Below are 25101 nucleotides of genomic sequence, written 5' to 3'. Positions count from 1 at the left end.
TAAAATGGTCAAAATATTGCAATAAATTAGTAACATCAATACGTTTATTAATATGCGAGTCAGCGAGTGTTTATTTATACCAGTATCCTATTCGTATCTTTATATATAAAAGAAGCTTTTCATCTCTCTTGGGTGTCTACGTCGACGTCCACGTCAGAAATTCAGTCTTTTAGAGCGTGACACGTCAGAAACACTCCGTTTCACTAAATGAAGTCTTTTTGGCGCGACATCTGTCCCTTCTTCTTTAAACTCTGCGTTTCATTAAAGAAAATTCTAAATCGTTTTCTTCGATGAGCTTTTCATCTTCTCTCATAAACGAGTTTCTCCGTTGAAGTCTCAGGGGTTTCTCCATCTTGAGTTATGCTTCTCACGCTGTCTGACCTCTTTCGATGCCACTGCGTCTCTGACTCCGCCACTGCGCCGGCGTCTCCGCCACTGCATCTCCGCTACTCTGCGTTGTAACCTCACGAGATCTCCGCCCCACTGCCGTCTCTATCAATTGTAACGAATCCCCTCCTGCTTTTTAGATCTACAAATTATTTACTTTCTTATCATCTGTGTACTGTGTGGCTTTGATTTGGGTGCAGTTTGAATAATCAAAGGGTGAAGACGAACCAGAAAAACGATGCGGTGTGGAGGAGCAGAGAGGAGTGCGGAGGAAGAGAGAAGAGGCTGTACAGAGGATTACCACCGCTGAGCCAGACTAATTAATCTGGGTTTTGTTTGAGTTTTACTAGATTTTGCTCTTATTTGAAATTACCATTTTTGCAGGTTTGTGATTTGAGGATGATGGGTTATATATAGTTTATGCTGGAAAAAGACGATGGTAAGGATTTGCCTTGAATTCTGATTCTGATTTTGTCTCTGTTTTTGTTACAGGAAGTTGATGGAAAGGATTTGCCATGAAAGTTGAATCTTATTCTGTTTACTTAATAGTTTTCTTTCGGAGACAAACTTCACTTTAGATTGTAAAGTTTCCTGTTTTATCTAATGTTTCTGACTTAGGCTGTGTAGAGAAGCAGTGATCTTTCGATGTGTTTTAAAATTTCAGCTTTTTAATGTTTTTCAGGTTGAGTGACATTTTTTGTGGTTCATGGCAAGAGACAGTGATATACAGAAAAAGGAAAATGGAAAGTGTAGCCATACCAGAGCATTCGATCAAACTCCTCCCTGTTGCACAGCCTGGAGTATTTGATCTGGTGGGTTATGTCATCTCCGCCGGGGAAGGGAAACCATACCAGAGCGTCTTCTACAACGGAATCATTGAGGTAGTTAAGCAAGGCAAAATTGTGGAGAGGCATGGACGTCTTGATTTTCAACTGTTGGCATTAGTGGACCCATATCGATCACATCCAGACGTACATTTTCTTTGGCTTTTTGTTTTCTTTGTTTTTAAGTTTTGACTCATTTGATGACGTCTACATGTGTTTGTGTGGCCCAGATACATGGAAGATGGGACAGATTGTACAAAGACATGAACAGACTGGTCGCTTATTACAAAGGGATGACCACTTGGCTCGATGGGTTAATGCATTTGTCAATCCATCTAAGACCAAGGTTTTTTTCAATGGCGTTTCTCCTGTTCACCGAGTAAGTAAACAAACAAAGAAATCTGTTTCAATGGGTAGTTGATGTTACTGGTTAAGCATTTTCTAGGCATATCATAGCTATTAGGGAATCATAAACATTTTAATTTTAATCTTTATACAAGAAATTGATAATTTAAAGACCATTTGATCTATGTATAATAGCTCTTTAAAATTTATGCACTGAGACGAATATTTTATCCTGGTGTGCTCAAAACCTGCCATGACTATTATTTTGATACTGTACGTTATTGTCTAGGTGATTATGGTTATCTCATTCTCTAACATTATCTAGACGATCTTTTGTTGGCAGTGGAAGGGATTGGGGAGAGCCAATGAAGTCATGTAAGAGTCGCACACAGCCATTCTACGGGAGAAAATATTCAGGAGGGTCACCTGTTGCTTGGGTGATTTTAAACAAAGTGATGAGGAGATTGAAGAAACCGGTCTATCTCAGCGCCGTAAAGATACTCATCCTTGTGCTTACATTGGAACCATCCTGGTTATGATTGTAGCCACTGGTATCTTCCTGGTCTACCTGATTCCTGGAATGTACTCTTTTACTCTGCTCTTTTCTCTTGAAGTCTCTTTTGTCCTATCATCAATGTATAGGTTACTGAATAACAGTCTATTTCTGTAGTTACCTTTGAATTGTTGTCGCTTTATTCTTGACTGAAATAACGTTTTAGATACCCATGTGACTCTAAACATAAGAAAAACATCTCAAGAATACAATATACACAACCGTGAAAGGATTCAGTAGTCAGGTATGGATAAGTTTCTATACGTTTGTTTTTATGTATAAATTGATATGTACTCCAAATAAATACCTAAACAGAATTTATATGTTATAAAACATTAAAATTGGTTTGAAAATAGTAGACGCTAAAGATCAACAAAAGTATAGCCTTTGTGGTTTCGTTTATGCATTAACAAACAATCGATGCAATAGCAAACCCAAAGCACTTCCTCTACTCTCAGGATCACTTGCAAAACACGTTTCTAGAAAATCCCTTGCATCTGACGGCACACACTCTGGAATCTCAGGCGCTTCTCCACTCAACAAAACAGACACAAGATCACGTGACTCAACCTCTTACCATGGCTCACCCGCATACATCTCCAAAACTACGCACATATAAAAAATGAAAAACGAACCACAAAAAAGGAACCAGAAAAAAGAACATATACAAAATGAAAAAAACCAACCAGAAAAAGAACCAAAACATTAAAAAAGGTTTGGAAGCAAAGACATGAAAGATACGAGTGGATGGCTAATGTCAGCATATTTTTCGATGAATCCAATCTGATAGACTAATATAACACACGAGAATCACGTGTGGATGGCTAATTGTCTGCATTGTTTTTCTCCTTTTTATTAAATATTTATTTGGTCCTCATCCCATAATATTTTCCATAATGTTTTGCACTAGTTTGTTTCAAGATTATTATTTTCTACATTATATTTTGCATTAGTTTGTTTCAAGATTATTATTTTCTACATTTCATGTAATTTTGTGGCAGTTATTTTAAATTTCAAGAGATGTTGTAAATACCAAAATAGCTCAATGCGTATTTTTTATTATTGGATTATATAATTTCATAACCTATAACCATTTGAAGCTTTTTAAAATATTAAGATACAAATTTTTTTTTCTCTCTTAAAAATTCATCACAATTGAAAACAATTATCAATTATCTGACCATTTTAATTTTATTGAAATATTTTTCTCGCTTTTGATTGAATCCGATTGATTTATGTGTGTTTATAGTGTTTTAAAACTAAAAAGATTATAAAAGTTTACAATTTAGGATTAAAATAGCCAATATATTTAGAATCCGGTCATTTTTAGTTATATAATTGAAATTTGGTGTAAACAACATAATTATATTTACCCCCAATTTAACATACAAAAAATTTTACACAAAAATATATCTTTTACAAATATCGATCCATTAAATCCTGCCTGTAGGGCGGGCCTATCCTAGTTGGTTTATACTTTATAGTCTTCACTCCTCAAACCATTTTGTGGCAAATGCAAAACTATGACAAGGCTCAAAAGGGGTCCCCCTAAATTTATGACTAGTAAGAACGATAGTTTGTCCATATCAAATATCAATCGGTCCGTTCCTCTTCTGTCCTTTCTCTTTGTACTATGTTTCAGAGATCATTCGTTTCATGACCAACATTTTTGTTAATTCTAGTTTTCTCCACATAAAATAACTATACTTAACCACGCGTTAGTGACCGGGATGTCTTTGTGTTCCTTAGGAACACAATTCGAATCCGTTGTTACTCTAATCCGTGAGTTTCTAGGCACACCATGCTCCATTACACTTGGCGTGTACTCGGATCCAAGGTTTTGGGGAATTAATCTTCGAACCACGGTTTGGGGATCCCTACAGATATCAAAAAGAAAATAATAATAATAACAATACTTATGGATTTGATATCTTTTAGTTTTGTTATGAAAACACAAACAATAGTACTAAACTTAGTTTTAAAAATACGCATAGGCTTTTGAATAGTACATAATGTATAACAACCATTTAGAAGATCTACGGAATAAGACATACGTTATCAGCCCATTTTAAAGTAAACGTGTTGGTATATTAAACTTTCTGTTTATGTTAGCGAATCCGGCCTTTTTCGGCCCCGTTCAATGACACCAACATTCAACATAAACCTTGTTTATGCAGGATTAAAGTGTCCACTTCAAGTTGTATATAATAGTTCACTTAAACATGGGGCTAAGCCTCGTTGCAAGTTGTAAAATGTGGAATCTCATTATTGACTTTGGTTCTTAGTTAGTGAGCTAATGCTAATCACATGATAATTAGTGGAGCTAAACACTCAGCACATAACAACCATCTCAAACCTTCTAGAGAACCGATTTCAAAATAAAGATTAATTAAACATTAATATTACACTACAAATTTACATGCACTGCATAGTATTTTCCAATTAATTCAATTATTTAAAATTTGGTTAAAATTATAAACTAATTATTTTGTGAAATAATTAGTTAAAAGTGAATTTGACACTAATAGCTGTAATGAAGTACACAAATATAAAGATTTTTAATAGCATAAATCGCACATATGGATACGATTTATTTCATATATGTCTTTAAATCAGTAGATTTATTTCTATAATGTTTAAAAATATGGATGAACTTGGAAATTGTTAGTTTAATATGTAATCAGACAAAGTAGAAATAAATATAACCGAAGATTTTGATGACATTTCTGTTATCTCTTCTTGTGATACCAGTGTGTTATCAAATGGATTGTTCACAACTCAGAAGCACACATTCAACTTCCATCCATTACAATCCTGACAAAAATTAAAATAACAATTGTGAAGACTTATCCTACATTTGTGGCCACATACTCTACTTTCCACAATCAACCAACATTCCCAATAAATCACCATTCACCACTTATGTACACACCATGTTAGACAAAGGGAAAAAAAACAGCTAGACAACAAAAATCTGAGATGGATTTGACTCATCCTAGGAAAAAACTAAGATTTCTGCTGATCATCTCATTATTATTACTATCATTACGTCGTCAAGATTATAACGTTGAAGCACAAAATTCAGACAAAGTAGTGAATCTTCCTGAACAACCATCGAATCCAAAGATCTCTCACTTCTCAGGTTATGTCAACGTGAATCAAGAAAATACACGAGCACTCTTCTTCTGGTTCTTTGAAGCCTTGTCTGAAGCCCCAACAAGACCTCTAGTTCTCTGGCTCAATGGAGGTATAGTTACGTCACTTAATACAATATTTTCATTTTTCGTTTCTATGTTTTTGTGAATTATGAGTATGTCCCGCGTGCAGGTCCTGGATGTTCATCTGTTGGATATGGAGCAGCATCTGAATTAGGACCTTTTCGTGTGGCTGAAAATGGTACAAGCCTTAGATTCAATCAATACACTTGGATCCAAGGTTTATTTTTTGTTCACTTCTTTTTTTCTTAAATATGAAATGTTAACACTATAAAATAAAAATGGTGACGGTTTTAAATATATAAATCAATAATTATGAAACTTTTTAATAGAAATTAACGAAAAAATCAATGAATTTGCAGAAGCGAATATGTTGTTTTTAGAATCACCGGTTGGAGTAGGGTTTTCGTACACCAACACATCTTCCGATTTGGACAACCTCAACGACAGTTTCGTTGGTAAGTACTCCATAACTAGAAGCCCATGCAAAAGAACCATTGAGTAAGGTGGTCAGATTTTCAGAAACTGAATTTTTTTTTAACTACTGGAAAAGCATACTCTATAAAGGGAACTATCTTATAAAAAATAATGTGATATAATGTTTTGCAACAGCGGAAGATGCATACAACTTTATGGTTGCTTGGTTTGCAAGGTATCCCCAATATAAGTCTCGTGATTTCTTCATCGCTGGTGAAAGCTATGCCGGTGAGCTTAATTATTTACTCTCACATGTTTCTTCTCGGTATTTGGATTGGTAACTGGATATAGAATCAACTAATAAAAGGCGAAAAAGATATAGGACTAGACAAGTACATACAAAACTGAAGCATGAACAAATGGATTTTAACTAATTATTTAGGAAATTATAAAATATGATGTCGTATGGGCTTATACTCTTTACAGGTCACTACGCACCTCAGCTAGCCGAGCAAATATACGATCGAAACAAAGTTAAACCAAATGAGTCCTTCATTAACCTCAAAGGCTTCATTGTACGTATATATTTTAATATTTACTAGTTGCAACTATTAACTACTTGCACGAGGAAAGCGTAACTTTGATCCAATCTGACCGATGTTTCTTGTTGAAAAGAAACTTTTAATCAACACAATTAATGTTAGATTATAATAGAAAATGAATTTACTATAGTAGCACAAACTTTTCTTTTTCTTTTTTTGTTGCTTTAAATAAAATAACACAAACTTATTTGCTGGATATTTTTCAAATTTAGTTATGATGTTTTTTTTGTTCTAATGATAATTTTATTAAATGTAATGAAATTTTATAAGTAATTAACTTTAAAATCAAGTTGAATCTGCATGTTTTTGTATACTGTAACATTTTTGCATTTCGTTTATTTTTAACAATGCTGCAATAGAATTAATTTAACCACTGTATTTCGTCACACGTAGGTAGGCAATCCACTGACGGACGACGAGTACGATAATAGGGGGATTCTAGAATACGCATGGAGTCATGCAGTAATCTCAGACAGTCTCTATGACACCGCAAAACGTAATTGTGACTTTAAGTCATCGAATTGGACGGAACCTTGCAACGTTGCCATGAATACAATGTTCCAAAAATACAAAGAGATTGATATTTATAATATATATGCTCCCAAGTGCACCACCAGTAACTCAACAGCAGCTTCCTTCTTAGGAGTTTTCAATAAGTCTCCGGCGATGAAAGACTGGTTCAAGCGGGTGAGATGGTTTGAAGGTTATGATCCTTGTTACTCTGACTATGCTGAAAAATATTTCAACAGAGTCGATGTTCGAACGTCTCTTCATGCTGTTACACGAGATATATCAAGGTGGAAGGTTTGCAAGTAAGTTTTAAATACGATCGGTCTGAGTTTTAATTCTTTTTACAACTAATTATGAAGTATATATTAAAATTAACAAGGTTGACATATTATAATACACTCGGTCTGATACAGTGATTCGATATTGCAAACGTACCAATTCACGGTCTCATCAATGTTGTCTACCTATCGTAAGCTCATTAAAGCTGGTCTCAAGATATGGGTTTATAGGTAAGATCTACATCCATCTTCTTCTTCTTCTTCTTCTTCTTCTATATAGCTCGTGTTTTTTCCATTCAATATTGGTTTAAAATTTATATGTCAAATAGTGGTGGCCATACTACGCCCTGAAGTATTCTTGCTAGTGGTTCTTAGACATTCAAAATGAGTTCTTCATTTGTGGGAAAGTATTCATTTTACAAACCCTCTTGAGAAAGTTGTGATATTTTCGTTTTAAATTGATATTTACAAAAATAAATTATGATAGCTTTTGAAAAACAAAGAAAAATTTCGGTATAAAAATTTTCCTAATAATTATTGATGATTCATAGGAGAATGTATGCATAGACTGTTAAAGGTTTTCCAGAAAAAAAGCATAGACTGTTAAATATTTGCTAGTGTCTAACAGTGGAGACGCCGACGGGAGGGTGCCGGTGATCGGGAGTCGGTATTGTGTTGAAGCTTTGGGTCTTCCCGTCAAATCTGAATGGCGCTCTTGGTTCCACAACCATCAGGTTAGATTTTATTTATGTAAATTTATTGTTTACTGTGGATATATACATATAAAATATTTCATCTTATTTTTAGTCAGCCTATATATCACAGTAGGTTCTACATTTGAGTTTATGTATTCAAGTCTATTTTGCTATGTGATTGTTGTGAAGGTTGGAGGGAGGATAACGGAGTACGAGGGAGGGTTAACGTTCGTAACGGTGAGAGGAGCAGGACACTTGGTTCCACTCAATAAACCTGAAGAAGCTCTCGCGCTTTTCAGTTCCTTTCTTAATGGTCAAGAACTTCCATCACGCCCCTAGATACATCATCACATTATCATTTAGTAATGATAATGATATAAAATAAAACATGGATCGATAAATAATAAATCGAACCACATGTAACATATTACTGTTTTGTTTCCACTATCCAACCATCTTATGATAATAATAATGAGTTTGGACACAAGAAGTATCACATGAATGTACGAACTTGGTGAAAACATAAATATATACCCATCTAATTAAATTCATCACACTAAGTTTTTTTTTTTATCATCACACTAAGTTATTTCTTTCTTCTGTGAGTAATTTGTCTTTGCCAAGTCGTGGAGCAAATCATTTACATTGGATTCACCCTCTCAGACATGTTCTTGTTACGCCTTCTCTTAGTTTCATCGTCTACCAAGAGAAGAAAGTAGTTGTGCGTTATGGCCAAAATTTGGAAGCAGATTAATCGAAGCCAAAATTTTAACTATATGAAACTTTTTTTTGTCACAGTAACTATATGAAACTAAATAGGGCGAATTTAGCCTTTTTCAAAAAAAAAGAAAGAAAAGGGGCGAATTGAGTTTAGTAAAAAATAATGGGTCGAATTTCAAAATTATGGATAACATAAGGGGTCAAAGTGTAAAACTCAACTGAGAACATTTCTTATCCAAAACCAAACCCCAACTCTTCTTCGGCTAAAGCCCTTCTTCGTCTTCTCCATCTCACTCCTCGTGCTTTCCTCCAATGGAGTCACTCCTGCACGCGTCTTCCTCTCTACTATCTCTCAGGCCCAGAATAGACGGCCGAGATTCGTTCATCAACTCTCCCCGCGTGTACCTCATACCTAGTCTCGCCCGCAGAGGATCAAAGTCTCTTCCTTTGCTCGTCGCCGCCGCTAAGAAGAAGAAAAGCAAGAAAGATGACAGCCACAGCTTCTCCGCTAGACCTGACGAAGCCACCGGCCCGTTTCCTGAATCCATTCTTCTCAAAGAGGTTCCCTTTCTCTCTTACTTAGCTCACGAGAATAACGGTTACTGTTGTGCTCTGTTTTTGGTTACTGATGTGCTCTGTTTCTGGTTACTGTTGTGCTCTGTTTCTGGTCCGACCATTGATGCTGAAAGTTTTGTACTTTTTGTGTTTATATGAATTGGGTTTTTCAGAAGAAGATTGATGAGGAAGGTGATCTTCTTCCTGAGTTCGCTGATGATGAAGAAAGTAAGTGACTTTCTTGGACTCTGTTAACATACCTACATGAGCTCTGTTTCTTACTTGTTTGTTTGAAACAGAGGAGCTATACGAGTTTCTTGATCTTCAGCTTCAGAGTGACTTGAATGAAGAAAGGAGTAAGTTCTTCTTCTTTGAAACCCGGTTTAATCTGACTTTTTAATTGTTTCAACCGGTTTGATGATGTGTAACCTAATGTTCTTGTAGTGAGGCACTATGAGGTGGTTTACTTGATTCATGAGAAACATGCAGAGGAGGTTGAAAGCGTCAATGAGAAAGTTCAAGGTGAACAAAAAGTTTTCTCCTTTGAGTTACAGCGGTGATTTGTGTGTTTGACTGTTTGATGATGGTATTCAGAGTTCTTGAAGGAGAAGAAGGGGAAAGTGTGGAGGTTTAGTGACTGGGGGATGCGTAGACTGGCGTATAAGATACAGAAGGCAGAGAACGCACACTATATACTGATGAACTTTGAGATGGAAGCGAAACACTTGAACGAGTTCAAAGGAATGTTGGATAGTGATGAGAGGGTGATTAGGCATCTCGTGATGAAACGTGATGAGGCCATTACGGAAGACTGCCCTCCCCCTCCCGAGTTTCACTCTGTTCGTGCAAGTATGGACGGGGATGATGACTTTTATGATGATGATGAGGAGGAGGAAGAAGAGTTTGATGAAGAGGAAGAAGGTGATGATGTAGAGTATGAAGTAGATGATGATGGTAATGTTGTTATGGTGGTGTATGAAGAAGATGAAGAAGAACAAGGACAGGACCAGTCAAATAAAGGCATAAGAGAAAAAAAACGAACAACAGTTAACGTTTGATGAGGTTTAGAGAGCTGTTTTGTAGAGATCTTCAGTGTTTTGGGACATGGAATTTGTATAACAAATATCACATCATCAAAAGTACTTTTCTTTTTATTTAATTATCATATCATATTCATTTTCCCTTTTATTATCTACTAGACAAAAGTTTTGATGATGTCAGTAGTCATATCGGCAATATCATGAACAGCTTTGTTATGTTGGGTCACCGGTAATGGACAACTTCCGGCGAACTGGTTCTCACAATCAGTCGATGCCCCCACAACGTCTTGCAAATTAGCTATGGCAGCAGAGTAGTTCTTAGCCTTTAGATTAGCCATAGCCCCCGGCAAATACCTATCAACAGACGAGCCGTAGTCTTGATCAATGCAAGTTCCGTACTTCTCAAAATCAGCGCGAACTCCTCCGCTCGGCATAACGGAGATGAGATAAGTTAACGTATCGTTCGTTTTCTTTGTGGTCGCATCGATAGAGATCGACGCCAGCCCTAATGCATGAAAAGTAAATAAAAAATTAAAACATATAAGTAATAAGTACACTCTTGCAATATGCGCGAGGGAATAGCAGATGATGACAGTCTTTTTTTTTGGGGGGTAAGATGTTAAATGATGACAAAGTTTACGTGAATTATAAGTCAATTACTAGCTTTTGACCCGCGCGCCCGCGCGGATGTATATTCGAAGTAATTATATGTTTTTCATAGTTTTAAAAACATTCATGTTATTATTTTATATGTTATTGATTTTTTAGAAAATTGTGTCTCTTGTTTATTTAGTTTAGTGTACCTTTTTAAACAAATAGGTTTTATTCTTCTTACAATGTTTTTTTTTTGTTTTTTGCTTGGTAAACTAAACATAGAGTGTATAATATACGAACTTGTTGTTTATGTTTAAATAAGAAAACATATAATTTTGTGATTTATATATTATTTAATTTCTTTTATATTGTGTTAAAAAGGAAAAAAGTCATCTCTAAAACCAATTTACAAAGTCACTCCAAATATATATTTCAAATACATATTTGTAGTAATTAGATTAAGAAATCGTAATTATATAAATATATTTGGGCCATTTGTGGACCTTAAAGTGTCAAATTGAAACCGATCTACCATTTTGTTAATATATAAGCCCATTTTGTTAATATATAAGCCCATTTTACTGACTTTTCAGTTTCCCGTATATCATCGGTTGGAGAAACCGATCTCTTCATCTGTGATGTTTGTTGTTCATCTGTTTGTTAGTTGTTAATCGAAAAAGGTTAATTAGTATAAGATTTTTTACGTGATTTGCAAGCAATGAGAACAAATAAGGAATCTTGTGGTTGTTGACTGATATCAAAAAATATTGTATTGCTTAAATATAGGAATATATGATGGAAGGTAATTATTTTGAGATTAGCAATAAATGTGTAACGTGATTTGGAAGAATAGAAATCAAAAAAATTATTTTGTTAGTTATTGATATTGTATTTGCTTAAATATAAGAATATATATTGTAATATAATTTTTTTTTTTGGAAACTAATAACTGCGTAGTCATGATTTTCAATTGTGTTGGTTTAGTAATGATTTTAATTCTGCATATGATAATAATAGTATTAATATAAAGTACGATCTTATTTTATGACATAAAAATTTGTCTATATAATGCAATGATATAAACTATGATCTTATTTGATATCGAGACATTATTTGCATTCCTCAGGATCAATTATGTTTTGATTATATGGTTTTTGATAATTCGATGTTTTTGTTTTCTATTGTTATGCAGGTATTGAAATATTGATAGAAAGGTCCATTATTGTAATGAAGGTTTTCTAAATTTCTGTACCCAAAAACATGTATTATTAAATGGATAGAAAGAAATTAAGGCAAGTGGTTGAATGTGAGGACATATTTATTAATAGGTCTAATTTCGGTTTAAGGTAGAGAAAATAAACGTGAATCTCGGTTAGTTATAATGATCAAAACTCAGAGTTTAAGATCAATGGCATTCTATTGTAATTATTGTGCAAAACTAAGGGTTAAGTACTTTTTGTACTTCAGTTTTAATAGTTTAGATTATAACCATCTAGTCATATGTTTTCAGAAAATATTATTTATAATCTTACCTTGGAGATTTGCGGTTTTGCTTCTAGGATCAAGATTGAGAGTAGAGACGCATAGGGGTTGATAACGGTTTCTTTTGCAGAGCTGCTGTATAAGATTTGATTGAGACAAGGCTATTTGGATTTGGATGAACAAGAAAACTGCGAATAACTTCGTTAAGTTACTCATTTTGTTTATACTGAGAGCTACAGAAAGAAACGAAAGTTAGTGAATCGTTTATGATTTCGAAGTTGTCCTTTTATTGATGTCAGAAAACAAGAGTATCATAAAGTTTTTCTGTATTTATCTTTAGTTCCAAGACTTTCTCTTTATACAAAGATTTCATTCCTAAACTAGATATACAAGAAATATGCAAAGATCAAAGTATTGGTGAGAATATATTCTAATAGATATGACTACATATGTCCATATTTGAATACCCTCCCTCAAGTTGGAGAGTAGATTTCGAACTCTCAAGCTGACAAGAAAAGCTCCACTCTTTTTTTCTAAATGTTTTTGTCAGTATATTAGCTAGTTGCATTTTTGTGGAAAGTCCTATGAAATGATATATAGTTTTTTTTTTCGAACTTAAAAAGGGTTAAATCCGAGTCAATGATGACACAAACCTAACCCCCGGGTGGAAGTATAATCCACGGATAGACCCTCTCCTGGGCATTCAAACGAGCCTAAAGCAATAGCTCATATCCGTGTGGCCGGTGGGGTTTGAACCCGGGTTCGCCTTATTAGGTTTTTTAAATCCCTCAAGCGCCACTACGCCACCACCACCGGTTGAAATTATATATAGTTGACTTCAATATCTTTAGTCTTCTCATAAAATACCGGATTAGCCACCACATAAACCGCTGATACTATCATAATGAACCGGTATTGGTGCATCAGATCGGATGTAAAGTGTAGATTCCTCAACCAGAGCAACTCTTGCACTGTGTCGGACATGGCTCTATACTCAGTTTTGTTCCGTCGATATCTTGACAATGTCTTATTTAATACCATACCATTTTCATTTTCCCTTTAATTTTTTGCAACATTTATAGCAAAAAAAAAAGATAAATTATAAATTTATTATCTACTAGACAAAAGTTTTGATGATGTCAGTAGTCATATCGGCAATATCATGAACGGCTTTGTTACATTGGCTCACCGGTAATGGACAACTTCCGGCGAACTGGTTTTCACAATCACTCGACGCCCCCACAACGTCTTGCAAGTTAGCTATCGCAGCAGAGTAGTTCTTAGCCTTTAGATTAGCCATAGCCCCCGGCAAATACCTATCAACAGATGAGCCGTAATCCTGATCAATGCAAGTTCCATACTTCTCAAAATCAGCGCGACCTCCTCCATCCGGCATAACAAAGATGAGATAAGTTAACGTATCGTTCGTTTTCTTTGTTGTCGCATGGAGAGAGATCAACGCAAGCCCTAATGCATGAAAAGTAAATCAAAAATTAAAACATAAAAGTATATGTCAAATATCAGAACCATCTAGTCATATGTTTACTGAAGATATTATTGTTAATCAATTTGTTATGTCACAATGATTTATGATCTTACCTCGGAGATTTGAGGTTTTGCTTCTAGGATCAAGATTGAGAGTAGAGACGCATAGGGGTTGATAACGATTTCTTTTGCAGAGCTGATGTATAAGATTTCGTTGAGACATGGCTACTTGGATTTGGATGAACAAGAAAATTGAGAATAATTTCATAAAGTTATTCATTTTGTTTTACTGAAAGCTACAAAGAAAGAAGTTAGTGAATCGTTTATGATTTCAAGGTTTCTTTTTTATTGAGTGAAAAGTTTTTAGGTTGTCGAACAAATAAAAAGTTTATTTAGACCATCTCCAGTGATTGCATAATAGAGTTGGAGTTTATTCCAATAGTACTCTATTTTAAAGTAAAAATAGAATGATTAACAAAAAAAAACAACTTACTATATATTTGGAGTAAACCTATTTTTACTCTGTTATAGAGTGAGAAATAGAGTACTATTAGAGCATTTTTTTTTCTAAATTCTATTTTAGAGTGAAAAATAGAATGAAGTTGATAATGCTCTTAGAAGAACATCTCCAATGCCGTAAATATCTCTATCTATTTTTTTAGTAATGAAAATTTAACAATAATTTATTTTTTATTTAACTTTTGTATTTTATAAAAAGATGGTTCGATTGAGGATAGACATATGTAATAAAAAGTATAAAAACGGTTCTTCAATTGACTCATGCAAGAACTTCTTCTGACACATATTTAACTTTTCATTATATTGATTTTTTTAAATGGTTAAAAACCTATCAAAAAACCCAACAGTTAGAGTTGACCTTAAATTTTTAAAAGAGAAATTCTTTTAGATAATATTTTTAGTTTATTTTCATAAAACAAGAAGGAAAATGACTAAAAATAATTTTATTTAAAAGTAAAAATGTATTTATAACAACTAATCTAAGACTTTGAGTTTATAGTTAAAAAGTAAGTTTGGGGTGGAGTTTCAAATTTTAAAAAATAAAAAATAAATATTAAAAATTTCAAAATAAAAAAAGTTATTTTTATTATTTTATTTTTGAATACTTTTTTGTGACAAAAACTTAAAAAAATTATTTGAGAGAATCATCATTTTCAAAATGCTTATAAAATAGACATGAACATCACGTTAATAAGAGTTACTAAGACAAAGACTAACATATAATTTTTTTTTTAACGTCAAACGGCTAAGTGCTAACATATATGTTTAATTTTCTGATTTATTGTGATTTCATTTCCAATAAATCATCAATTAATTTCTATACTTCTTTCGGTCAAATATCAGTAGAAGACAATTACCCTCTTTCGATCAATACCAGAATAAGGCAATTGACCTCTTATTTGACCGAAAAAGATGATGACCCCGTAGAAGGAAGTGCTCCCCCTCCTACTGCAGCCCATATGATGGGTTCCAACGGAGACAAAGCCCATGACCACCAAGGTGGATGTCTTTAATTTGATCCGTATCAAAGATACGGTGATGAAAAAGATTTTTTCGTATACCAGCCAGCCTTTATATCGTCTTTGACTCTTTCTTGTGGTTTTTGGATGTGTTTGACTAGATAAACATATGATTTATGGTAATTGGTTAACTCTATCTTTTCAATAATGAGAATATTACAGAGACGATTTTACAGCCGATAATTCTACCACCATGTGAGAATACACGTCTGATTGTACCACTCTGAGTCGTCCTATAAGATTCATATTCGATGGTACGCTATGCACTAAGCTGAAGATCTCATGTAACCTGTTTCTTCATAATCTGCATAATTTGGTATTTTCTGGGGTTTGAACCCCAGACCTCCGAGTGTAAAAGCAATTGAACCCTTAATCAAACTACTGGACCAAAGGGGCTTCCACTCTATCTTTTCCTTTTGTTATTGGTTAATTATGCTATAATAAACTATGAAAAATACTATGACAATACTCCTTGCACTATACCGGTAATCTATCGTAAACATTTTCTCTAATATTTTTTATAAGTTTTTTTTCTTAATATTCTAGATAATTTGCCATTTCCAAGAATTAAAAACTCAGATCTTTTGGTGTAAAAATATTAATGAATAATTCGTTAAACCACTGCACCAAAAAAACTTCCAATGATTAAACTTTATCTTATTTATTTAATTTTATTTATTTTTAAATTGATGTATATTTATTTCAAAATTAAAACTTACATCAAAATTATTCTAATATTTATCAATCATGATTTAATTCTATTTCTAAAAGTACATTAAAAATAAAGAAACTTTTTTTCTTCTGTGTATTAGACAAAAAATTTATGTCTTTATTATTTATAAGATATAATCTGTAAAATGAAAAAAATCATTTATAATATCAAATAAATTAGATATTTCTAAATAAAATTTATTACCATATTCATTTTCTCTTTAATTTTTGCAACATTTAGAGCAAAAAAGAAAAAGATACAATATAAATTTATTATCTACTAGACAAAAGTTTTGATGATGTCAGTAGTCATATCGGTAATATCATGAACAGCTTTGTTACGTTGGCTCACCGGTAATGGACAACTTCCGGCGAACTGGTTCTCACAATCACCCGACGCCGTCATAACGTCTTGCAAGTTAGCTATTGCAGCAGAGTACTTCTTAGCCTTTAGATTAGCCATCGCCCCCGGCAAATACCTCTTAACAGATGCGCCGTAATCCTGATCAACGCAAGTTCCGTACTTCTCAAAAGCTGCGCGATCTCCTCCAGTTCGCCGTAAAACGGAGATGAGATAAGTTAACGCATCGTTCGTTTTCTTTGTCGTCGCCTCGATAGAGATCGACGCAAGCCCTAATTAATGCATGAAAAGTAAATCAAAATTAAATCATTAAAGTATATTTGTTAGCAACATAAATTTGCAATGTGTACGAGGGAATAGCAGATGATGACAAAGTTTACGTGAATCATATATGTCAAATATCATAACCATCTAGTCATATGTTTACAGAAAATATTATTGTTAATCAAGTTGTTATGTCACAATGATTCATGATCTTACCTTGGAGATTTGAGGTTTTGCTTCTAGGATCAAGATTGAGAGTAGAGACGCATAGGGGTTGATAACGGTTTCTTTTGCAGAGTTGTTGTATAAGATTTGGTTGAGACAAGGCTATTTGGATTTGGATGAACAAGAAAATTGCGAATAATTTCATAAAGTTATTCATTTTGTCTTACTGAGAGCTACAAAGAGAAAAGTTAGTGAATCGTTTATGATTTCAAGGTTGCCCTTTTATTGAGTGAAAAGTTTTTAGGTTGTTGAACAAATTAAAAGGTTTCCTTAGTTTTCAAAATGCGTATAAAATAGATATGGACATCAATTTAATAAGAGTTACTAAGACAAAGACTAACAGATTATCTTGTTTAATTTACTGATTTATTGTAATTTAATTTCCAATAAATAAGTCAATTAACCTCTACAAGGTGGATGCCCGCAATTTTCCGAGTTTGAATATTTTGTAACAATATATTTATTATAATTTGGAAAATTAAATAGGTTTTTATCATCAAAAAAATTGAATATGTGTTTTTGTTAAATACTTTTCTAAGAAAATTTTTTTTTGAAAAAAATGAATCTGACTATTTTAAATATCTGTTGATATTTGTATTTAAAATTTTGTAAAATTAATTATATATAATATTCATAATTCAGTTTTTAATAAAATTACTTAAGTTTTGAAAATATATAGTTTGCAGCTAAATTTTTTATGTCTCTAATAAGATTAAAAGTTAAAACAATATAATTGTTACACATTCTCTACATATTCATATCCAATTACATAAAAATATAAAACTACTATATAAATTCTATAAATTACTTATGAAATATATTATATAGTTTATAAATACTTTATTACTAAAAGTGATTTTTGAGCATTTTAATATAAATCTCATATTTAATTGCTATAAATTATTTTATGATATATATTTAGATCGTTTGGATATTGATAAAATTGATTCTAGAACTGATTTTCTTACTCATAAAATAAATAAAAATAGAAAATCCATTAACAAATCAAATTATAATAATTTTTCTTAAACTCAAAGACACCTAAGCAAAATTAAGTGAGTTCTCATTTAATATAATTCAATTTCAAAATAGATTTTATAAATTAATATATAAGCTTGTATAAGTGACTTATAACCTCTTATAATAATTTAAAACAAATGATAAGCCAAGATAAATAATTTTTAAAATGTATTTATAATTTTATAAATGATTTATAAAACATGTATGAACTATATTATACATTAATAGTTTTTGTAATACTTTATATACAAATATAAGGCTTTATATATGAAAATAAAAGCATAATATAAATTCTAATAAACATTTTTTGTTTATTATTTTATGTAGTATATAGGGGATATAAAAAATTGATCACACTATTACTATTTCTATAGTTTCAGTAATTAGCTACCATAACAATAATTATTTGTAATGTTATGAATATTATTTTGCAAGTGATATTTATTGATTATTGACCTATCTTTTATTTTTAGATCTAATAAAAATAAATAAAAATTAAAAATCATCGACCAATAAAAATATAACAATTTTTAAGAATTCACTTATGATCGACACGCAAACAAAAATCACTTAAATGACTTTTCAATTAATATATAGTGGATAGTGGATAGTGGTATAGTAGGATGAGGTTTCAAAATAGATTTTATAAATTAATTTATAAGCTTATATAAATGACTTACAACCTCTTATAATAATTTAAAATATATGATAAGCCAAGATAAACAATTTATAAATGATTTGTAAAGCATATATGAACTTATAAGATGGTAATATTTATTATAATAATTAATATACAAATATAGTGTTTTAAATAAGAATATAAAATCATTATATCGATTTATATAAAATTGTCTGTCGTTTGTTATTTTATGTATTTATAAATATAATAATTGATCAACATTAATACTCTTTCTATAATTTGAAAACTTAGTTACCATAAAACATTAATAGTAATATTATGTAGATTATTTGACAAATGATATTAATTGGTTATAGACTTAATTTTTTTAGAGCTAATTAAAATAAATAAAAATTAAAAATCCCAATCTTATATCAATTTTTAAGAGTTCACCTCCGATCAACATATAAGCAAAAATAAATTAAATAACTTCTCAATTAATATATAGTTGGATAGTAGGATGATGTTTCAAAATATATTTTATAAAATAATTTATAAGCTTATATAAATGACTCACAACTTCTTATAATAATTTTAAATATATGATAAGCCAAGATAAACAATTTTATAAATGTATTTATAATTTTTATAAATGATTTGTAAAGAATATATGAAATTAAAAGACATTAATAGTTATTATAATAATTTATATACAAATATAATGTTTTAAATAAGAATATAAAATCATTATATCGATTTATATAAATTATTTTTCATTTATTATTTTATGTATTTTATAAATATAAAAATTGATCAACATTAATACTCTTTCTACAATTTCAAAAATTAATTACCATAAATAATTATTTGTAATATTATGTAGATTATTTGGCAAGTAATATTAATTGGTTATAGATTTATTTTTTCTTTTGAGATCTAATTAAAATAAATAAAAATTAAAAATCATCGACCAATCAAATTATAACAATTTTTTAAGAGTTCATCTATGATCGACACATAAAAAAAATCATTTAATATATAGTACGATACTTCTTTCGGTCAAATATCAGTAGAAGGCAACTAACCTCTTTCGGAAAAAGACCCGTATAAGGCAATCCTCTTACTTGACGTAGAAAAAGACAACGACGCCTTGTTAGGGCCCACAGAAGGAAGTGCTCCCCCTCATATGGGTTCCAACAGGGGTAAAGCCTGATCACCCCCAGTAGGTAGATGTCCTTGATCCGTATCAAAGATATTACCACGGCGATGAAAAAGATTTTTTCGTATGCTAGCTAGCCTTTATTGTCTTTGACTCTTTCTTAGTGTTGTTGGATGTGTTTGACTAGATAAACATATGATTATATGGTGATTGATTAAACTCTATCTTTCTTTTCATTGGTTAATTATGCTATAACAAATTATGAAAAACATTATAAAAACGATATTACAACCGGTAATTTTGTCTTCTTATGAAGATTCATGTTTCACTGCATCATCATGGTCATCCATTCTATAAGTTTCATTCCTGGCAGTACTCTTATCTTTAATATTTTAGATGATTCGTCTTTTCTAATAATTGAAAACTTAGACTTCTTGGTGTAGAAATTTTAATGAATCATTGGTTAAACCATTGGACTAAGGAGACTTCCATTGATTAAACTCTATCTTATTTATTTAATTTTATATATTTTTAAATCGATAAATCTTTTCAATCATAATGTATATTTATTATAAAATTAAAACTTACATCAAAATTATACTAATATTTATCAATCATGGTTTAATAATTTATTTCTAAAACTACAGCAAACAATAACGAAACATCTTTTCTTATAGGTATTAAACAAAAAAAGTTATGTCTTTATTATTTATATGAAAAAATCTGTAAAATGAAAAATAATTTTTATATCAAATAAATTAGATAATTCTAAAAAGAATTACTACTGTTTAGATATTAAATTTTACTACAATTTTAATAACTTATAGATAGTTTTTATTCACTTTTAAATAATTTTGTAAACTATTAATTTTATTAAATAACATACATTTATATATTACACTAAATAATAATAAAATTTTGATATTTGATATTTTTTTTATTAGTATAGTATTTTAATTTGATATAAAATTATTATTTATGTAAAATAATTATTATATATATATTCCAGATATTTTATTTTAAAACATACATAAAAACTAACCGATACAATCAAATAACTTCAGCAAAAATATCCGCAAAACTATATCAATAAATTTACATCTACGATAAAAATGTAGAATATGAGATGATGATAGTAATGTTGTTATGACGGTATATGAAGAAGAAGAAGAAGAAGATGGGGATGATGAACCGGAACAAAGACCTGACCAGTCAAATAAAGCCATAAGAAATTGAACAGCAGTTAACGTTTGATAAGGTTAGCGAGCTGTTTGTAGATCCTCAGTGTTTTGCGACAAGGAAGTTGTATGACAATTAGTATTGTTTTGTAAACACGAAATATTTTACAGTAAAAATTTCACGATTAACTTAACAAATATTTCGTTAATTTGAAAGAGTTTATGTATTTAGAATATTTTTGCATTTAAATCAGTGCTTTTTAATTCAACCCAAATCCGTTATTATACTAGTTTATCCGTTGATCCAATATAAAAATATTCATATTTTAAAAATCACTAAAAACCCGAGACTAACTGATTGAACCGATAGATGACCGATATATAATCTAATTTGTTTAAATTGTTGTGATTTCATAATTTGTCACCTTTTAATCCAAATTTTAAAATTCTTTATTTTATAATTTATGAAATTATGATGTTTTTACAAAATTTTGATAGAAAAATGGTAGATAGAAAATAAATAAGTATAATGTTGTTTGGAAACATGGATAGTAGTATAAATAAAGAAATATATTTATTGGAAACATGAATAGTAAAATAAAAAATGAATCTTAATAATTTAATGTAGGTTTAACTATAAAGTATAAATGTGTATTTAATTTAAAAAACTTACAAAATAAAAGTTATGTCCAATACAATGTTTCTGTTTTAATAAGATAGATATTCATTTAATTAGATTATCTTTTTAAATCAAAAATCTTTAATCTAATTTGTTTTAAATTGTGATGATTTCATAATTTGTCACCTTTTAATCCAAGTTTTCAAGTTCATTGTTTTGCCATTTATGAAATTATAATGTTTTTACAAAATTTTGATAGAGAAAATGGTAGATAGAAAATAATTAAGTATAATGTTTTTTGGAAACATGGATAGTAGTATAAATAAAGAAGTATATTGTTTGGAAACATGAATACCGAATAGTAAAATAATGAAATGAATCTTAATAATTTAATGTAGGTTTAACTATAAACATGAATACTGAATAGTAAAATAAAGAAATGAATCTTAATAATTTAATGTAGGTTTAACTATAAAGTAAAAATGTGTATTTAATTTAAAAAACTTACTAAATAAAAGTTACGTCCAACACAATGTTTCTGTTTTAATAAGATAGATATTCATTTAATTAGATTAACTTTTTAAAATCAAAAATCTGTAATCTAATTTAATTTAAATTGTTATGATTTCATAATTTGTGACTTTTTAATCTAAATTTTAAAGTTTATTTTTTGCAATTTATGAAATTATGATGTTTTTACAAAATTTTGATAGAAATAATGGTAGATTGAAAATAACTAAGGGCAAGATTATCGCAAAGACGATTTTGGGTCCTTAAAATCAGAAAAGCAAAGGACGCAGGAAGGACAAGAAGGACAAGAAGGACGACACAGCAAAGACGACGAAGGATGTCCCTTATTTAAAAACTTTTTCCCCTTGGTCTCTCTCGGTCCCTGTGATTTGTGGTCCCTCTCCTGACGAATGACGCATGAAAGACCTTGCGATAACCTTGCCCTAAGTATAATATTTTTTAGAAACATAGATAGTAGTATAAATAAAGAAGTATATTGTTTAGAAAGATGAATATTGAATAGTAAAATAAAGAAATGAATCTTAATAATTTAATGTAGGTTTAACTATAAAGTAGAAATGTGTTTAATTTAGAAATTTACAAAATAAAAGTTATGTCCAACGTATTGTTTCTAATTTAATAAGATAGATCATCTTCTCTCTTTTTTTTTGACAACAATATCACATCATCTAAAAGTACAAAATCAAGAATGAGAAACTAAACACTTAAACTTGTTTGTCTCAAGGAACATACAAGAAAGAAATAACAATCCACTAGAACGCCTATCGTCATTGGCGGTAACAGATCTTTGCTCACTATGGTCCTTAACAACCCTCTCCCTCTTGGACACAGGCCCAGCAATATAGCATTTATATTCACCAAACGTTTAATCAAATCAAAAACTCTGGTGAATAAAAAAGGGAAACTACATATATTATTCGTTTTTATTTAACACCTTATTAATTTTTATTTTTATTTTTTGCAACATTTTTTTGCAAAAAATAGATACAATATAAATTTATTATCTAGACAAAAGTTTTGATGATGTCAGTAGTCATATCGGCAATATCATGAACGGCTTTGTTACGTTGGCTCACTAGTAATGGACCACGTCCGGGGAACTGGTTCTGACAATCACCCGTCGCCCCCACAACGCTTTGCAAGTTAGCTATCGCAGCAGAGTACTTCTTAGCCTTTAGATTAGCCAAAGCCGCCGGCAAATACCTATCAACAGACGCGCCATAATCCTGATCAATGCAAGTTCCGTACTTCTCATAATCTTCGCGACCTCCTCCAATGCCCCGGTAAACGGAGATAAGATAAGTTAACGTTTCGTTCGTTTTCTTTGTCGTCGCATCTATAGAGATCGACGCAAGCCCTAATGCATGAAAAGTAAAACATATAAGTATATTTGTTTGCTATATAACTTTGCAATATGCATGAGGGAATAGAAGATGATGACAATGATTACATGAATCATTGTCAAGTATTATAACCATCTAGTCATATATGTTTACAGAAAATATTATTATTAATCAAGTTGTTATGTTACAATGATTTATAATCTTACCTTGGGGATTTGAGGTTTTGCTTCTAGGATCAAGATTGAGAGTAGAGACGCATAGGGGTTGATAACGGTTTCTTTTGCAGAGTTGTTGTATAATATTTGGTTGAGACAAGGCTATTTGGATTTGGATGAACAAGAAAATCGCGAATAATTTCATAAACTTGTTCATTTTGTTATACAGAGAGCTAGGAAAGAAAAGAAAGCTAGTGAATTGTTTCTGATTTGTGAGATTGCCCTTTTATTGAGTAAAAAGTTCTTTGGTTGTTGAACAAATAAAAAACGTTTCCTTAGTTTTCAAAATGCGTAAAAAATAGATATGGACATAAAGTGCGTAAAAAACGAACCAGACGTTAAATTAGCTTAATTTACCTCTTTACTTCTCACTTGACCGAAGTGCGTAAAATGCGTAAAAAATATAATCAGGGTTACTAAGACAAAGACCAACAGATTCTCCTTGCTTAGTTTACTGATTTGTTGTGATTTTGTTTCAAATGAATTAGGCAATACCCTATAGAAAACGAACCAGACGTTAAATTAGCTTAATTTACCTCTTTACTTCTCACTTGACCGAAGAAGACGACGACCGTTTTCATATACTAGCTACACCCTTTATTGTCTTTCTTACTGTTCTTGAATGTGTTTGACTAGATAAGCATATGATATGTCCCTTCAACAAACAATTTAAGCTTAATGAATTATGGAAAAAATTACTGCTTATCAAATTTAAAAAGTAATATAAGTAATAAACTAAAGAAATTTTTATATAGCTAACGTAAAATGTGATTCCTTTATGTTTAATGAATTATAGAAAAAGATATTATTTATGAAATTTTAAAAGTACAATAAGTAATAAATTTTATATATATCTTATTAAAATAGGAACACAATTTGGATCTAAAATTTAGTCATATGTTATATTACATAAGATATCATTAGTAATTAATGAAAATACTATAATTTCACTAAAAAAATTATGGAAAACAATATTATGCTACTATATATGTTTCCAAACAATACAATAATTAATCTTGTGTCCAAAATATTAGATCTCATCTTTTAATAACTTTGTATTTCTCTTCTTTCAAATTACTAATAAATCAAATAATTGATTAAAACACTTAAATGATTTATGAAAACTAGAAAATAAGTAATCTATTTTTTTCAGGTTTAGTATTACAAAATAATGTAGTTTCATTTAGTATAATATCAATTAAACTAATGATTTTGTTTTACATAAACACAGTTGACATTCATTTAAACTTAAAAAATATTTCATATTCAAGTAAATATTTTATATAAATAAAATGTTAAGAGTCAATTAACTGACATCAAATAAGTTTTATAAAAATTATCAAAACAAATCTCACAAGATTACTCAAATAAATTACAAAGATTTATTAAAAATTGATAACAAAAGGGTTAATTAAAAATAAAATAAAATATTTAATAATTTTCATATTAATATAAATACAAAATGTAGTTATATATTTTTCAAATACACTAAATAAAAATGGTTAAATATTTTGATTCATAATTAGATTTTATTAAAAAATATTTTCGCGCTTCGAATTATTTTCCTCTTCGTTTCTATTATTTTTTACCGGTTATGAAAATGGAAAACATATCTC

At 30.6% G+C, this 25101-nt stretch overlaps 7 protein-coding genes across 7 annotated transcripts; 3 read left to right on the top strand and 4 right to left on the bottom strand.

Annotated features, from left to right (window-relative positions):
• Nucleotides 1-265: 265 nt before the first annotated feature.
• On the top strand, nt 266-2348 carry LOC108811206 (uncharacterized). Its single transcript, XM_018583249.2, has 5 exons — nt 266-501; nt 588-826; nt 1070-1358; nt 1442-1590; nt 1900-2348. The coding sequence occupies exons 3-5, from the start codon at nt 1128-1130 to the stop codon at nt 2093-2095; spliced, it is 576 nt and encodes a 191-aa protein (XP_018438751.1). The 5' UTR covers nt 266-501; nt 588-826; nt 1070-1127; the 3' UTR covers nt 2096-2348.
• A 2709-nt stretch (nt 2349-5057) lies between these two features.
• On the top strand, nt 5058-8353 carry LOC108812022 (serine carboxypeptidase-like 33). The gene is made up of 9 exons (XM_056987782.1): nt 5058-5356; nt 5437-5544; nt 5687-5782; nt 5937-6029; nt 6228-6316; nt 6737-7155; nt 7267-7362; nt 7760-7865; nt 8016-8353. Exons 1-9 carry the CDS (start codon nt 5089-5091, stop codon nt 8163-8165), a joined length of 1425 nt encoding a protein of 474 aa, XP_056843762.1. The 5' UTR covers nt 5058-5088; the 3' UTR covers nt 8166-8353.
• A 459-nt stretch (nt 8354-8812) lies between these two features.
• On the top strand, nt 8813-10282 carry LOC108812023 (protein REGULATOR OF FATTY ACID COMPOSITION 3, chloroplastic-like). Its single transcript, XM_018584159.2, has 5 exons — nt 8813-9107; nt 9275-9329; nt 9401-9457; nt 9546-9623; nt 9696-10282. Exons 1-5 carry the CDS (start codon nt 8859-8861, stop codon nt 10157-10159), a joined length of 903 nt encoding a protein of 300 aa, XP_018439661.1. The 5' UTR covers nt 8813-8858; the 3' UTR covers nt 10160-10282.
• LOC108812030 (pectinesterase inhibitor-like) lies at nt 9964-12452 on the bottom strand. The gene is made up of 2 exons (XM_056987912.1): nt 12268-12452; nt 9964-10646 (listed from the first exon to the last, which is right to left on the bottom strand). Exons 1-2 carry the CDS (start codon nt 12431-12433, stop codon nt 10297-10299), a joined length of 516 nt encoding a protein of 171 aa, XP_056843892.1. The 5' UTR covers nt 12434-12452; the 3' UTR covers nt 9964-10296.
• Nucleotides 12453-13309: 857 nt separating this feature from the next.
• On the bottom strand, nt 13310-14011 carry LOC108812027 (cell wall / vacuolar inhibitor of fructosidase 1-like). The gene is made up of 2 exons (XM_056988509.1): nt 13817-14011; nt 13310-13684 (listed from the first exon to the last, which is right to left on the bottom strand). Exons 1-2 carry the CDS (start codon nt 13980-13982, stop codon nt 13335-13337), a joined length of 516 nt encoding a protein of 171 aa, XP_056844489.1. The 5' UTR covers nt 13983-14011; the 3' UTR covers nt 13310-13334.
• A 2220-nt stretch (nt 14012-16231) lies between these two features.
• Nucleotides 16232-16967, bottom strand: LOC108812029 (pectinesterase inhibitor-like). Its single transcript, XM_056988811.1, has 2 exons — nt 16793-16967; nt 16232-16584 (listed from the first exon to the last, which is right to left on the bottom strand). Exons 1-2 carry the CDS (start codon nt 16956-16958, stop codon nt 16232-16234), a joined length of 519 nt encoding a protein of 172 aa, XP_056844791.1. The 5' UTR covers nt 16959-16967.
• Nucleotides 16968-22931: 5964 nt separating this feature from the next.
• On the bottom strand, nt 22932-23708 carry LOC108812028 (cell wall / vacuolar inhibitor of fructosidase 1-like). Its single transcript, XM_056988806.1, has 2 exons — nt 23477-23708; nt 22932-23284 (listed from the first exon to the last, which is right to left on the bottom strand). The coding sequence occupies exons 1-2, from the start codon at nt 23640-23642 to the stop codon at nt 22932-22934; spliced, it is 519 nt and encodes a 172-aa protein (XP_056844786.1). The 5' UTR covers nt 23643-23708.
• Nucleotides 23709-25101: the final 1393 nt, after the last annotated feature.

Source organism: Raphanus sativus, chromosome 6 (assembly GCF_000801105.2).
Source record: "Raphanus sativus cultivar WK10039 chromosome 6, ASM80110v3, whole genome shotgun sequence".
Taxonomy (NCBI): domain Eukaryota; kingdom Viridiplantae; phylum Streptophyta; class Magnoliopsida; order Brassicales; family Brassicaceae; genus Raphanus; species Raphanus sativus.
Note: the sequence above shows the minus strand (reverse complement) of the source record. Positions and strands in the feature narration are given on the sequence as shown.

Coding starts and splice junctions, on each gene's coding strand:
- LOC108812030 (XM_056987912.1), bottom strand. CDS start 12,433: ATGAGTAACTTAACGAAGTTATTCGCAGTTTTCTTGTTCATCCAAATC. Junction 10,647..12,267: donor CAAAACCGCAAATCTCCAAG/GTAAGATTATAA, acceptor TTCATGCATTAG/GGCTGGCGTCGATCTCTATC.
- LOC108812027 (XM_056988509.1), bottom strand. CDS start 13,982: ATGAATAACTTTATGAAATTATTCTCAATTTTCTTGTTCATCCAAATC. Junction 13,685..13,816: donor CAAAACCTCAAATCTCCGAG/GTAAGATCATAA, acceptor TTCATGCATTAG/GGCTTGCGTTGATCTCTCTC.
- LOC108812029 (XM_056988811.1), bottom strand. CDS start 16,958: ATGAATAACTTTATGAAATTATTCGCAATTTTCTTGTTCATCCAAATC. Junction 16,585..16,792: donor CAAAACCTCAAATCTCCAAG/GTAAGATCATGA, acceptor TGCATTAATTAG/GGCTTGCGTCGATCTCTATC.
- LOC108811206 (XM_018583249.2), top strand. CDS start 1,128: ATGGAAAGTGTAGCCATACCAGAGCATTCGATCAAACTCCTCCCTGTT. Junction 1,359..1,441: donor CATATCGATCACATCCAGAC/GTACATTTTCTT, acceptor TGTGTGGCCCAG/ATACATGGAAGATGGGACAG. Junction 1,591..1,899: donor GCGTTTCTCCTGTTCACCGA/GTAAGTAAACAA, acceptor TTTTGTTGGCAG/TGGAAGGGATTGGGGAGAGC.
- LOC108812028 (XM_056988806.1), bottom strand. CDS start 23,642: ATGAACAAGTTTATGAAATTATTCGCGATTTTCTTGTTCATCCAAATC. Junction 23,285..23,476: donor CAAAACCTCAAATCCCCAAG/GTAAGATTATAA, acceptor TTCATGCATTAG/GGCTTGCGTCGATCTCTATA.
- LOC108812023 (XM_018584159.2), top strand. CDS start 8,859: ATGGAGTCACTCCTGCACGCGTCTTCCTCTCTACTATCTCTCAGGCCC. Junction 9,108..9,274: donor AATCCATTCTTCTCAAAGAG/GTTCCCTTTCTC, acceptor TGGGTTTTTCAG/AAGAAGATTGATGAGGAAGG. Junction 9,330..9,400: donor GTTCGCTGATGATGAAGAAA/GTAAGTGACTTT, acceptor TGTTTGAAACAG/AGGAGCTATACGAGTTTCTT.
- LOC108812022 (XM_056987782.1), top strand. CDS start 5,089: ATGGATTTGACTCATCCTAGGAAAAAACTAAGATTTCTGCTGATCATC. Junction 5,783..5,936: donor CCTCAACGACAGTTTCGTTG/GTAAGTACTCCA, acceptor GTTTTGCAACAG/CGGAAGATGCATACAACTTT. Junction 7,866..8,015: donor CTTGGTTCCACAACCATCAG/GTTAGATTTTAT, acceptor ATTGTTGTGAAG/GTTGGAGGGAGGATAACGGA.